The 14,501-nt window shown below is 37.3% G+C and overlaps 1 protein-coding gene across 8 annotated transcripts in view; it reads right to left on the reverse strand.

The window, feature by feature from the left end:
• LOC113059770 (adhesion G protein-coupled receptor B1-like) overlaps positions 1–14,501 on the reverse strand; it is an 84,575-nt gene that overhangs the window by 11,810 nt on the left and 58,264 nt on the right. For 6 of the 8 annotated variants that reach the window (XM_026228347.1, XM_026228342.1, XM_026228348.1 and 3 more), the window contains 8 exons: positions 12,112–12,238; positions 7,090–7,193; positions 6,400–6,502; positions 6,112–6,262; positions 5,931–6,000; positions 5,614–5,680; positions 4,735–4,820; positions 1,368–1,466 (listed from right to left, as the gene is read on the reverse strand). In XM_026228347.1, the coding sequence (XP_026084132.1) occupies positions 1,368–1,466; positions 4,735–4,820; positions 5,614–5,680; positions 5,931–6,000; positions 6,112–6,262; positions 6,400–6,502; positions 7,090–7,193; positions 12,112–12,238 (807 nt within the window). The remainder of the gene's footprint in view (positions 1–1,367; positions 1,467–4,734; positions 4,821–5,613; positions 5,681–5,930; positions 6,001–6,111; positions 6,263–6,399; positions 6,503–7,089; positions 7,194–12,111; positions 12,239–14,501) is intronic. The other 2 variants (XM_026228349.1, XM_026228346.1) reach the window with 1 other exon arrangement.

Consider the following 14,501-nt stretch of genomic DNA (forward strand, 5'->3'; position numbering starts at 1 on the left):
GTAAACAACATGTGATGTTGTCATCAAACTGCACTTTCCACATGTACAGCTAAAAAAAAAAAAAAAAAAAGACGACATAAAGTGGAACTTTATGTAGTGGACTACTTTATTGTATTGTACTTTATTGTAGTCATTTTTCAAAACCGCTAAGCAAATATACAGTTTCAGTACATACCACATAGAGACGCATTTGCTGATGCTGCTCTTGATAAATTTCAGTCTCTGGATCTGTGTCACAGCTTCCACATGCTCTCAACTCAAAAGCCTACTGGCGCTCGTGATTCTTTAGCTCCGCCCACACGTCACGCCTCTAGGCGCTCGTGTTATTCCGGGAAAAATCGGTACAGACTATCTTTCTCTTATAAATATAATAAAAATAAAGACTTTTTGGAGTTATGAAGGGTGCAGTACTACTCTATAGGTACTCAAGATTAACAGGATATTGAGTGAAAACGAGCATTTCACCCCCCCTTTAAGGTAATCTGCCAATCACAACGCACTGGATAGCTGGCCAATCACAGCACACCTCACTTTTCAGACCGATGAGCTTTGTAAAAACTGATGGGTTTCAGAATTTCGGGGCACAGAGGAGAAACAATAATGTACAGTATGTGGAAAATAATGTGTTTTTTGAATCTTAAACCGCATGAACACATTTCATTACACCAACAAAATAATGTTCTTTTTAGCCACATCATAGGACCCCTTTAAAAGCTTTATTTCAATTACATAAACCCATTTGTTTTACTTACCATTAACTACACTGAATATTACTCAAAATGTGCTAAAAATAACCAAAAGAGCCAATGCATCTCTCAAGCACATGGACAAACACTGGCTGATTTACTGCTGATAGATGATGCCTAGATGATATATTGATCTATCACTTATCCAATAACTAGAAGAGCATAATGCTAGCAACACTATAGCCATGGGTTTGAATCCCAGAGAACACACATGCTGAACACACTGAAAGCTGTTTGGATGAAAACATCTGCCAATTGCCTAAAAGTAATTTATTATAACTATAACTATGCTGCTTTGACAGAAATTACAGTTACCATGGTAATCTTTAGCAAGGAACTATCTGGTCAAACATGCTTGCCCACTCACACAAACATACAGAGCAGGGCTTCAGGATGAGCTCCTATAGCAATCTGCATTATTCAGCATTGCAACAACATAAAAGCTCTGCCTCTGCTGATCACTTTTGACTTAACAGCTAAGGAGCAATAGCAGGGTGAGGAATATGAATAGGGGAGAAAACCAGAAAAGGAAAAAGAAAGGTGAAGTAAGAAATATGCAGAAAGGAAAACAGAACCGAAGGCAGAGCATCATAGAGTTGGTAAATAATTAGCGGGACTAACATGGCGTTACTGGTGGCTGTGGTGGAAACGTCAGCCGACGAGATAACTCCGCACTTGGCACATTTGAGCGTCATATTGTACAGTGGCACTGTCATCTGACTGCAAAGTCAAATCAACACACTGAAATACACATGTACGCATATAACCACACTCTCGCACACACACAGAAACATACACCTATATACACGCAGATACACAGAACTAGTGGGCACAGAATCCCCTTCCAGCTCTCACTCAGGGCAGATCTCTGTCAAGGCTTTTGGAAGACTGCGGGTATGATGGAAAAGATGCCGTCATGTTAGTTTTATTTCTAAACAGGCCTGATTGAACATGTGGGACAAAGAGCTATCGAAAAAAAAGAAGATACTTTATATGAGGTCCATGTGTGTATAGATTACCATCATTTATTTCCACTGTCAGTCTATGTAAAATGCTACATGACAAGATTTTGATTCTGTCATATTAATGACATCAAAATCTTCTTTTGCATTAGTATGCCATATGGAATTTGCTTGATTTAGGCTGTAAGCAGCTTATCCGTCCTACTCTGAATCTTTCTTTGGGCCCTGGAGAGAGACATGGGAACTCGAGAAAGCTGGCTGAAAAACATACACATACAACCTTCATGAGTGGCTTGTTTTGTTTTAACAAACTGCAGCATACAGTCATATTTATGCTTCTACAGAGGATCTCAAATGCATTTTAATATTTTACTGTAGCTCATGAAATGTAAAAAATATGCAAAATATGCATTCCTTTTTGAGAAAATAATAATAATAATAATAATAATAATAATAATAATAATAATAAGAGAAGCTGCATTGTTTAACATTGTACATTGTTTAACACAAAGAAAGTTTGTGGTTAACATTCTTTTTTTTTTTAAGAGAACCACTTATGCTCATCAAGAATACATTTATTTGATAAAATTACAGTATAAACATTTAAAACGTTACTTTAAAGTATTTTAATATATGAAATAATTTAAAGTTACTTTCTTCTATTTTAATATATTTTTAAATATAATTTATTCCTGTGATGCAAAGCTGAATTTTCAGTAGCCATTACTACAGTTCAGAAATAATTCAGAAATAATTTTAATGAGCTCATTTGGTGCACATGAAAGATTTTTTTTTTTTTTTTTTTTGACAGTTGAAAACAGTTGTGCATCTTAATATTATTGTAGAAATTATATGATGGATAAAATCTTTGAAAGAAAAAAATTGCTGCCTTCAATATTTTGAACGTTAGTGTATGTAATACTGTTGTACACAAAATAACACCTTCAAACAAACAAACAAACAAACAAAACTAAAAAATTTAAGCCATCAGCTTGGCTTGGCTGCCAAAACAGATAGGACTTTGATTCTGCTACTGGCAGACATGTAGATTAAACCCCACATAATATAAGAAATCTAATTGCAAGAAAAAGGCCAATGTGACCAATAAAACCTCACTGAAGGCAGTGATATTTAAAAGCAATCAGCATTTTTTTAAATACATGCTAGTCCTCGTGGAGGTGGAGGGACTTCAAAGTCTGAGCTGATACGATCATATACCAAATATAAAAGCAATTTTTTTTCATTTATTGTACCCCCCATTTTTTAAACAGTTCATATTTTACATTTTTTTTATTAATTTTTTCCACAGGTAGTAAAGCAATGCAAAAATTATTGATGAGAGCCACAACAATATGTCCAAATGCACTTTGATATTCTAAAACTGAAGAAAATGCTAAAATTAAGAGACTATCCAAAGTGCTACTCCCGCACTAGGCATAATTAACAGCAGCACTTATTAATTAGGCTAATGAAAACTGCTGTGTTTAAGAACAAGGTTGAGGGAGGGAGGAAAAAAAAAAACTCCCTCTAAACCTAATTCACCCTTCCCATCTATCAGCACCAAACCACAGCAGCCAGCCTTGAGTTAATCGGTTTATGAACGGAATGCGGCTAGAAAATACTCAAGCAAACATGTTGAGATTTTGGAATTGCACAAATATTTTCCATTATTACTTAAGCACAAAAGAAAATAAAAAAAATACAAGATCCAAGAGTCCAGACAATGAAATCCACATACAAGCATTCTTTTGCAGTCTCAAACACACACACACACACACACACACTAATTTATAGATCCAGAAAAGAACCAGAAAACTGAATCTAAAGCTATTCTAAGTCTAATTGTATAATATAAATCACATTTAATCTAACCAGCATGCTTCAATCAGAATTATTCAGAAAACTGACAGTCCTGAAATCATAAGGCAAATTGTGGGAGAGGCTAAATTAGAGGGTGGACGGACCTGCATCTCAGCCAATCAGTGGTGGGTGGGCGGGCAGAGAGGAGAGCCCTGAGTGTGAGCGAGGGGATACTGTGGTAAATCTGATACAATGTCTCAAAGAGCACAAAAACAAACACAGTCGATCAGAGAGATCATAGCAGAGGCAAACACAACACAGTCTAAATGAAATAATCATAATAATAATCTAAAAACACAAAGGAAAGATAAGGACAAGGGAAAGAAAACAGTCGGATGCAAAAACAATGCCAGTATGGGAACACATCAGCCTGCAAGCAGTGGTGCACAGTCCAGAAAAGGAAACATGGAGAGTCAATCATGAGTCATAACATGACTAATTTTCATCTTCTTGGTAATAAATCCCAGGCCATGTTTCTGCCGTAAAGCCTTATTGGTAGAAGAAGATTAACAATTCCAGTGTGTAATTGATGGTCCATAGCACAGAGATGGACAGCGTATGATTGTGAGACCATTATAATGAGGTCTGTAATAACAATTCTCGGTTTATACTTCAGCTTCAGTGACATTTAACTCACACGACTGAAAACTTGTCAAAATCAATGGATATAAAATGAGAAATTTGCTCAGCCTGAGTGATATCGATCAGATGCATGAAGTTATGTCAGATTTCCTTTGCCGGCTCCTTTGCGACTGCCCCTCAAATAAACTTTTCACACACAGAAACATGGCACACATGGATTTAAACAGCTGTATCAAGATGCACAGCAACACCTAAAAATCAAGAGAAGCTGGAGAAATGATTAAGCGACACATGGCGAATCACCAACTGAAATGTAAAAGAAATGCAATGAGTGAGCAGAAATGTCATCTTGCTTTTGGCAGGACCAATAACCAGTCCTTTGCGATCTCTTCCCCTCTGCTTTTAAGCACAAACAAATTTAGTGGAAAACAAAAATGAGTGTATGACTTTTCCTAATTCATTCATGCCAATTCGTGTCCTTCTGGAAGGCGGGAGAGATGTTATGAAAGGTTTGGCAAATTAATCTCTTTCTCAGAGCTGGTTAGAGGTCAGCCAATGAGATGAATGAGTGCTTCGAGGCATACCCGGCCCTCTCCTTGAGTTTCATATCAGTTATGCCATCTTTAGACACGAGTTTGTTAAAAACCAGAATCCCGATAACCATGTTTACCTGGTAAAAAGAGAAGAGAAAGGTGAACACACGTGCATATTAAGATCCAGCCCAGTCTCAGAATAGAAACATGGTTCTTTACTCTCCAATGAGCTGTTTTAGGATGTTTCTGTAAAGCCTCATTTATCTTGCGGTTTTGTTGTAATTTAATTTGTTGCATTTAACTGTACTGTCATTCAAATCTGAATATGGTGTTGTTCAATCTACTGCTGCACTAGGATTGTGATAATACCAATATTTCAGGATTTAGAAATACCAATTTTTGACCCTACACCAAATATTAAAATGGTACTAAATACACACCTTAAAATTGTAATTGTATTATTAATACAAAATGTTAAAGGTGTACAGAATATGCTAAACAATTAAAAAAATGCTATTGAGAAATGTTTTCGTTTAGCAGAGAAACATTGCAGTAGAATAAAATGTCTAATGAGACTGTACAGAAAATTCACCATTTAATTTGTCAGACAAAATTTAATTTGTTACTGAATAAAATAGAGACAGCTGTAATCCATGTTAACATAGTCTAAGCCCAGATCTTGTTTAATTAATCTGCAGTAGTGTAATGACTACTTTGTCCACACTTGGCACACTTAGCGTGCGCTGTGTTTAAACAGATCTACTAAAACACATGTTTGCTGGATATTATGTTGTGGAGTTATGCATTCTCATTCACAAGAGCTTGGTGGTGGTTTATTTGTTGTAAAATCTTATATTTGTGTGTGGTGATGCTAGCAATTTTAAACAGTGAGATTTCTGTGAATAATTCAAACAGAGAGAGAAACTGTACCAAGACGACAGCAGCAGCTGGTCCCACAAATGCGTACAACAATCCGCCTTCCAGAGACAGCCAGCAACTAACACAAGAGGCAAGAGCGGAAAAGAAAGAGGGAGTGACAGAAACAGAAGAAAGAAAAGGATAAAGGATAATACAAAAATCAGTGATGAGGTTGTCAGATAATGTGGTTGTCATATGTTGTTTTTAAATTTTTAAAGTGCCCACTTAAAGGATGCAATGCAGGGACATTAAAAACTGGTAATTGAAAGCACTAGGAATTATATAAGCAAAAATGGATGGCTGATCAACTTCATCATGATTATACTCACTAGTTAACAGTGCCATATCCTTTTGCCTTGGTGAATCCAACAGAAATTGCTACAACGAGAGCAGGTAAACCTATAGTAAGGGAAAGAAATAAGTGGAGAGTAATTAAATACTTCACTTTTTTTTCAGAAGAAACAGATTATAAATGAAATGCAAGCTTAGAAGATACAACACAAGCCTCACCCCAACCAAGGCAGAGGAAACGTTTGCGTATGATGCGGTTTCTAATACGGCCAGTCACGGCCATGTAAGACTGCCATGCCTCCGTGAGAACCCAACAGAAAGAGGACAGGAAGAAGAAGTGCAGAAATGCAGCCACAAGAGTACAAACAACCTGAGAGCAAAAAAACAGTAAGAAAGCGAGTCCATCTAGGTAAGAATGGCATGTAACAAGGAGAGAAGAGGAATATTATCAACATTTTGTTGTGGATCAAGGGTTTTATCAACTTATCTGTGTTTGTTTGGCCATACCTTGTTCCGTGTCTGAGTTTGTCCGATGAGTATGAGTGCATTGGAGGAGATTATGGACAGACAAAAGTTGATGAGGATGACAGAGCGTTCTGAGCGGATGTACCTGAAGGAAAAACCCAGAAACACTGAGCCAATACATCTAAATGACATCTATTGCTTGCTATCATTCAGACAACAATGCTTTCAATAGACGGACACATTCATGGAACCTGAACGGATGTATAATGTCTAGTGGCGACCAAGATGTGACACTGACCAAGTGAAAGCATCTCTACAGATCATTGAAGCACAAGATGCAAAGGAAGAAATAACATGGAGAAAAAAAGTAATAATATATTTAGCGTAAAAAAAAAAAAAAAAAAAAACTTAACGTATGAAAACAATGAACACTTTTGTTAATGGGCCAATTGAGAGCAACTGTCTGCATTAATTGGCCAAGCTGATCAGTCTTTAAATAATAACCACATGAATAGTAAATAACAACCTGATTTGTTTAGGATTACATGACTTTAAACAATTTAAATGATTTGAATCTCAAACTTCAAAGCATCCCAAACATTTTTTACACAAATATATGTCGCTGTCCATGGTGCTGAAACTCCTATTGCTCCTATTCATATTCCTATCCAACACATTTATTTTACTGGTGAACAGCCAGATTGGGTTTCATCAGCGGAAAGTCTTGCTTACCTCCAAACAGACACATAGATGATGATAAGGAGGAGCAGGGTGAGGGACGAAACCCCGCAGCCCACGATAAGAGTCACAGATGGAAGCTGGGACTTATCCATGTTCTGTCAAAAACAAGAAATAGACTTAGTTAGCGCTCACATATGCTAATGTTACATCAGGCTAGCCCCCTGCAGTCCTCCATGCGACTCTGTGCTGAAGAAAGCTGGGGAGAGTGGGCTGCTGTCCGTGTGGCTCCAGCTTAAGAACAAGGTGAGATGAAGGTCACTCTGTAAAAAGCTGATTCTGAGGACTGAGATATCCATAGGGCACAGCAGAAGGCTACATTATAGAAACCTATGACTGGTTCAATGACATACAGACAACTGGAAAAGCTAAATGCCTGATGATGTGAATTATTCATACAGAGATTGTGAATCAAAAGCCTTAAATATAAAACATTTGCAGGCTTGCGCAACCATTGTCTTGGTTGCCATGGTGATGTAGTGGAGAAACAGCGGCCACTGCAGTGGTGTACGCAGCATTAAGTGTACCATAGGTGTGAGTAGTGCATGCCTGTGTGTGTTTGTGAATATCTGCATTCTTGATTAAGACTTATGCCACCATAATGCACGTCTAGAAATATTATCTGTTAACACTTTAAATACATTTATGTGGTACAGCAGAGTTTAGGGTGATATGCATTCTCTGGGGTGTGGACTTCTCACCTTAAGAAGAAAACCCAGACTTACACTTACACACAAGTTAATTGGTTGAGTTTATAGCCTGTCTTGTCTTCAGGTTTAATGTGTGCACAGGGCCAAGTTAATTAAATCCCTCTGATTAAACTGCACAGCAGTAAGGTCCCCACTGACAATCAAGAAAGAAATGCATCCTCTGAGACTACATTTGTCTTCTCCTAGCCAATCAAACACTTGACTTAGCCTAAGTTGAGGAAGACAGGATAGTACTCAAGAGCAACCGCTATTGAACCAAGGGAATTCTTTAGTCCATCAGTGCAGACAGAGACCTATACTTACTTGGGAACGGAAATTATGGAGTATCAAGTCCCATAAATTTTTAAACATTTGACAGTTAATTGTGAGACAGAAAGTTGCAATTAAGTCATTTCTGGACAGCTGGTGCACTTATACTTCATTTGCATCAAATTTGTTCAGTTTTGTTTTAATTTAGGCCTATATGCTGCCATTGGTGTCAGAGCATTAAGAATTAAGTGGACATTTGCAAACATTTTTTTTTTATTATTATTATGTTTAGGCATCAATACTCAATTTTTTTTTTAAATGGTTGTTCTATTTCAGATCTTTGATGCAATAATAACTTAATTATCATTGGACTATAACAATAAAAAAATATATATATAGTATAAAAAGTATATAATATAAAACATAAAAAAGTAAATAAAGGTACAGTGGGTATAGAAAATAATAACATGTTATTGCTTTGTTGCCTTTAAAATCATCACATTTTGTTGCTTTGCAGCCTGGAATGAAGACAGACACCGTTTTATCCAGCTGTATTTACTCAGTGTAACTTATAACATCCAAGTGAAAGGAGTTGGAAAAAAGGACCAACCCCCTTTAAAATGACAACAAGTGTAGCTAATTGTCAATGGCACACAAAGCCATTTGACTCAGCTGTGATTAGCCGTGGTAATTTCCTTTTTTTTCACCATGAAAAGACCTTTCCTGGAGTATTTCAGTCCTTGTGTAGTGCAACTGAAGCAAACAATCAACTATGGGTGGCAAGGCAATGTCAGACAGATTTAGTAATTAATTGGCCTCGACACCAAATTATTTGTCTGGCGGAAATCCTGAACAGCTCACCATCTAAATTACATCATGCCTACAGTAAAGCATGGAGGTGGTAATGTCCTGTTATGGGGAGTTTCTCTGCAGCAAAGACTGGAGCACTTGTCAGGACAGAAGGGAAAATGGATGGGGCAAAATAAGGTCAAATTCTTGAGAAAAATCTGCTGCCCTCTGCCAGAAAGTGTTCAATGGAAGAAGCTTTACCTTCCAACATGAATGAGAAAATGAGAATGTCCTTGCATGGCCTAATCAGATCCCCTCTAAACCCCATTGAAAATTGTGTCTATCTTTATTTTAGGCAAAGAGATAATTTCTTTTTTTTTCTGGGAATTATGTATTCCGAGCTTTATCCAAGTACAACTGTAGCATAACTGTCTATTTCTACAAGCTTTAACTCATAAATATTCAGTCTGGGCACAACCACAGTAACTTTCTCCTATCAAACTGTGCATAAAGCGTTTAAAAGCTGTGTATAAAGACAATCTGACCCATGTAATCCAAAGCCTGGTTCAAACCTGTAAACATCTATAGAGAGACTGGAATGTGATTAAAATAGCTGCAGTATACTATCTCCCTTTATTTCTCTCTTTCCATGTACACTGCAGCTGACTGTATATTCAGACTGAAAATGTGGGGGGAAAGAGAGGAAGGAAAGTGTTTCTCTGGCTCTTTATCATTCTGAAGCTGTAGGACACTAGTTGCCAGCAGAGGGGCCATTGGATGGGCCATTTTGAGGTGGCAAGTGGAGCTGCAGGAATAATTAGTGGCATAGCAGTGGGGGTCTGGAGTGAGAAGGCTAGAGAGAGACAGAGAGGGAGTGGAGCCAAGGGGAGGAGCGGTCCTCCCTTCTGCTGGCATACGGCAACACAAATGAAATCCCCACAATATGCTTCCCGCGAGGCATGGAAAGAGCTAACTGCGACACTCCCTCATTCTATGTTCATCTGACCATGTACAGTGGGACAGGCAGCCATCATAAGCGAGCAATTACAGCTATTACTCTCTGGATCACCACAAGTGGACATGCAGGTCATGTGGTCTTTACACACACATCCATGAGAGCAAATAGCAGCACATAAATGTACACAGGAGGCATGTAAAACACTGATAACATTTATATAATATAAACTGGCTTCAATATGGGGCTCTATATATCCTTAAAACACGTGGATGTGCTGTACCATCAGCTTTGATCAGTGTGAAAGAAATATAACCATATTTACTTTAATTCAATTTCCTGGTTTTTGAAAAACCAATCAATCAGTGCACATCATTCTAAATAAATATTTCCTACATCTTTTTAATCTTTAATCAAAATGTTGTTCCTTTGAGACCACTCTCCTTTTCTGCTGACATCACTTAGGCTGAGAGCAATTCGATAATGTTAAACAATAGCCAGGGAGGAATTTAGGTGTAATTTAAGCAAATTCTGCCATCTAAAGCCAACATTTCCCATCCAATTGATTCCCAGAGTGAAGTAGCTGTAGCACCCAACATTTTTGCCTTGAATACACTGTTTAACTTGGAATTTCAAATTAAAGATACCAGGGGTTCTCCACTTTGGCCTTCAAGGTCCACTTTCTTGCAGATTTAGATCCAGCCCTAATTAAACACACATGAACAAGCTAACCAAGTTCTTCAAGATCGCTAGAAAGTTACAGGCAGGTGAGTTTGATTAAGGTTGGATCTAAGCTCTGCAGGAAAGTGGATCTCAAGAGTTGAGTGCCTCAGTTATATACAATGGAAAACTATGGAAGTCAATGGGGACCACCAACTGTTTGGTTCCACAAACTCCACAAATAACATGAGGCTGAGCAAATTTTTGTGTGAACTATACCTTTAGGTAAGTAAAATGTGTTGCAGAAGGCAGTTCGTGCTTGTTGTGGCTTTCGGGAACAGAAATTCCATATTTCTAATCGAACTGATTCCCAAATTGAAGTACCCAACATTCATTTATTTATTTTGCATTGAACATCAACTTGATTTTTTTTTTCTTTTTTTAAATATATATAAAATCACATTGAGCCAGTAAAATGTAATACAAAAAGCAGTCTATGTTTGTTATAGACTTTTTGTACCCCATTTTGCAGCTTTGTACACAGTGGCCTGTATATAATACTGTGATCCCAATTCTCTTTTGTTATGATGTCCCATTTTTACTTGGTTTGCCAAATCAAAACAGTGTTTTACCCTGAAGCAGCCAATCTGAAACATCTTGGCAAAGCAAATGAGAGAAGATGTGGCCATTGTTTTGGTCAGTAGGGTGTCAAACTTCCTCTTCCTCCCTTTTTTAGGGGCTCTCTGGCTCATATCTGGGCCAAGCTGCACAAAGAGAGTGCTATAGCATGTTCTATAGCTTTAAGAACTTCCACTGCCCATGCTGTTTCCACGGCAACTGGTGAATAAACTGCTTCAGAGGCAGTTTCCAGTCTAATAATAACTAATCACACTGAATGAAAATTCCACACAAAGATGTGGCCCTTTCCTGCATTAAACCAAACCAAATCCCATCATTTTAAAGAAGATACTGATTTAAAACAAGACATATAGATTTACGCAAAGACAACCCTCTAAGGCCCAAATGAACAGATGGTGTGTCATTGAGATATATGTTGCACACTCATGAAAAGGCCAACAATTCCCCTATGCACATTAGAATGTACCAGAAAAATTTGAGGTGTCAAAGCACAAACAGAAACCCAACAGAAAAAAAAAGAGAAATTTGTGTGTTGGTATGTTTTGAACAAAATGCATTTCATTGCAAACAACGGAGACGGTCATCTTTAACAAATGTAGGTAGTTAGCTATTTTGAATCATTATTGCATTAATCACATTCATTTCCTCTGTACATGCATTTAATGTATGTAAATCCAATATGAAAGCCAGTCATGTTTCATGTACTGCGTTCTAGCATCAAACAAACCTGTCAAAACGTCCCTTTTTGTCACAAATATTTGTGTCTATATACACATTAAATAATGAAACATGTCTTAAATTGTTTGCATTAAATCAGCTGTATGGCTCTGACAGGCTGTGGAAAGGAGGAGAGGGGGAGTGAGAGAGAGAGAGGGATCTGTTGATACACAATGACGCCTATGACCAAAAAAAAAAAAGAAGGAAAAAAAAAGCGGTGCAATAAATCACACATTATCACACAAACGCGTCTTTTGTAGTTCGATTAAAGTAAACAATAGAAATGGCTCGACTTACCACATCGGGATTGAGGCGTGCTAAAATGGCGAAGGTGGAGAGTCTGTCACACAAGCATTTGGTTGTGCTGGAGTCGACGGGCACGGCTCTACAGCCTCGCGCAGACCAGGAGCCCAGCAACGACGAGCTGCGGAGCGGAGACAGACAAGAGCGCGGAATGAGATCAAATTCCTACGCGATAAAACCGCTATTTTATCTAATCCAGCGCACACAGAGCCGGAACGCGAGAAAATACAGATGAATGGACGATGTGAGGCAGCGCACACCTCTGCTTTCTGCATGGCCAGGTTAGCTGATGTAAAAACGGTTACACAAAATGTAAAAAATAACATTAAATAATAATAATAATAATAATAATAAGCAAGTCCTGAAATAAAAAATAAAAAAAACACTAAGTAAAAAAATATTCATAATAAATGTGTTTAATTATAAATAATTATTAAATTATTAAATTATTAAATTATTAAATTATTAAATTATTAAATTATATGGAGCCCGCAAATGGCATGCAAGAAAAAATAAATCGTTCCCTCGATTTGCTAAATCGTCCGCACAATTTACGAATTAGTAGTATAAATCGGGCGGACAATTTATAAATCGAGGGAAAGAAATAGTAAATCTCGCTTTAAAACGATTTTGCCTATTTTTTTCCTGCATGCCATGTGCTGGGCTCCGTAAAATTACTATCATCATCATCATTATTACTATGTAACACCATATACATAAATATGACGCAGCCTTGAACATATGCTAAATTCTAACTCCTGCTTTGGTAAGTATAATCCAGGGATATTGTTCCTGTTTCACACTATTCATATTTTATCCTGGGTTAATCTTGGGAAGCCACATTTCGAATTTCTTACTGTAAGCTACCTTAGTGATTTCCGGGTGAACTTTCATATCATTATACAGTATTTATGAAATGATTCATGAAAAACATTCTTTGAAAGAACGATGTCGGCACCACATTAGCGTTACAGTTTAACACGATTTTCAACTTTAAACGATGAAGAAAAAGAAGAAAAAAGAACTGTAGAAAGAACTTGAATTTTTAATTAGGGAAGAGTTGACTCAGTAGCTATATGATTGGTTGTCTGTGGATGAACAACACGGCATCCTTTCCACAATACTTGAATTTGAAATATGACTATTGTTGACACCCGAATTCCAAGCTACATTTTATAATAATAGTAATAATAAATAATACCTATACTACTACTAATAATAAAATGTTGGATAATTTGATAATGTTTAATTATTTATACGCCTATTGTTGTTGTTCCACTTGCAGTATTACTAGAGGTTCTTGCATTGCAAAACACAAAATACTGCCAAACTACAAAGAATCACTTTGAAATGAAAAATCCCAAAGGACAGTTTGGGGTAGCCTTTTCACACTGTGTTTAGCCTGCAGCATGCCTTCCAAGTGGAGTAAAGAAAAGTCTCTTTTACCTTTCAAAACTTTGCAAGTTTATAAAATGTGGAGGAAAAGTGCAATGGAGCAGAGGATAGATATTACACTGGGACACTGAGACCTGGAGCACAACATGAAGGAGCACAATATTTTTGTTTTTCTACTAAAAATAGTTACTATTTACTATTGTAGATAGTAAGACACAGCAAAGTGTCTTACGTTTTCTATTTACTATCTACAATTTGTGACTGTCAGATATAAAAGTGATGTCCCACGAGTTAATTAATTCATGAATTAATCCACAGCTCTCTATCCTTTACAATAATTGTATTGTTTAATGCTTCCCATAAAACTTGCATGCACCAAAGCAGATGACAATAAAAGCATTACAATCATAAATACAAGTAAACATTTATGTTGCAGTTAGTGCTGATGGCCAAAGCCACTGAATAATTCGTCGATTCCACTACCCACACAAATCTGAATCACATTATCTTGATGAGGAATCCTCTTAACAGTATGATTCGCCAGTGTCTAATCAAACGCTCAAATAATTGTAACAAAGACCTCATAATGACATCAATGAAAGTGATATGAAAGTCATATCAAAACATACCCACTCCATGCACAACTGATCGCGAGCCATTAATCATGTTTCATCCTCTTCATGCAGTTGCAACGTGGAGTCAATATACTCACATGAACACACACACAAGTGCTTTTCCACACAAACCAAGGGGTACCGGCACCATTCCAAACCCACTGTGCGTTAGAGCTCTGCAGTCTAGGATACCCATAATGCATTGGGGCTTGAGGAGCACTGAGGGCCAAACAGTTTAGTGCAGGAAGCACAGTGTTTTGCAGCCTCAGGGGAGGGCTCAGTGTTAACATTACCACATAAACCTGAAACTCAATATATTATCACCCACTGCAAAGACACTGAACATGATACGATTAAGATTTTGTGTTGACCACA

This window comes from Carassius auratus, chromosome 41 (genome assembly GCF_003368295.1).
Source record: "Carassius auratus strain Wakin chromosome 41, ASM336829v1, whole genome shotgun sequence".
NCBI classification, from domain to species: Eukaryota; Metazoa; Chordata; class Actinopteri; order Cypriniformes; family Cyprinidae; genus Carassius; species Carassius auratus.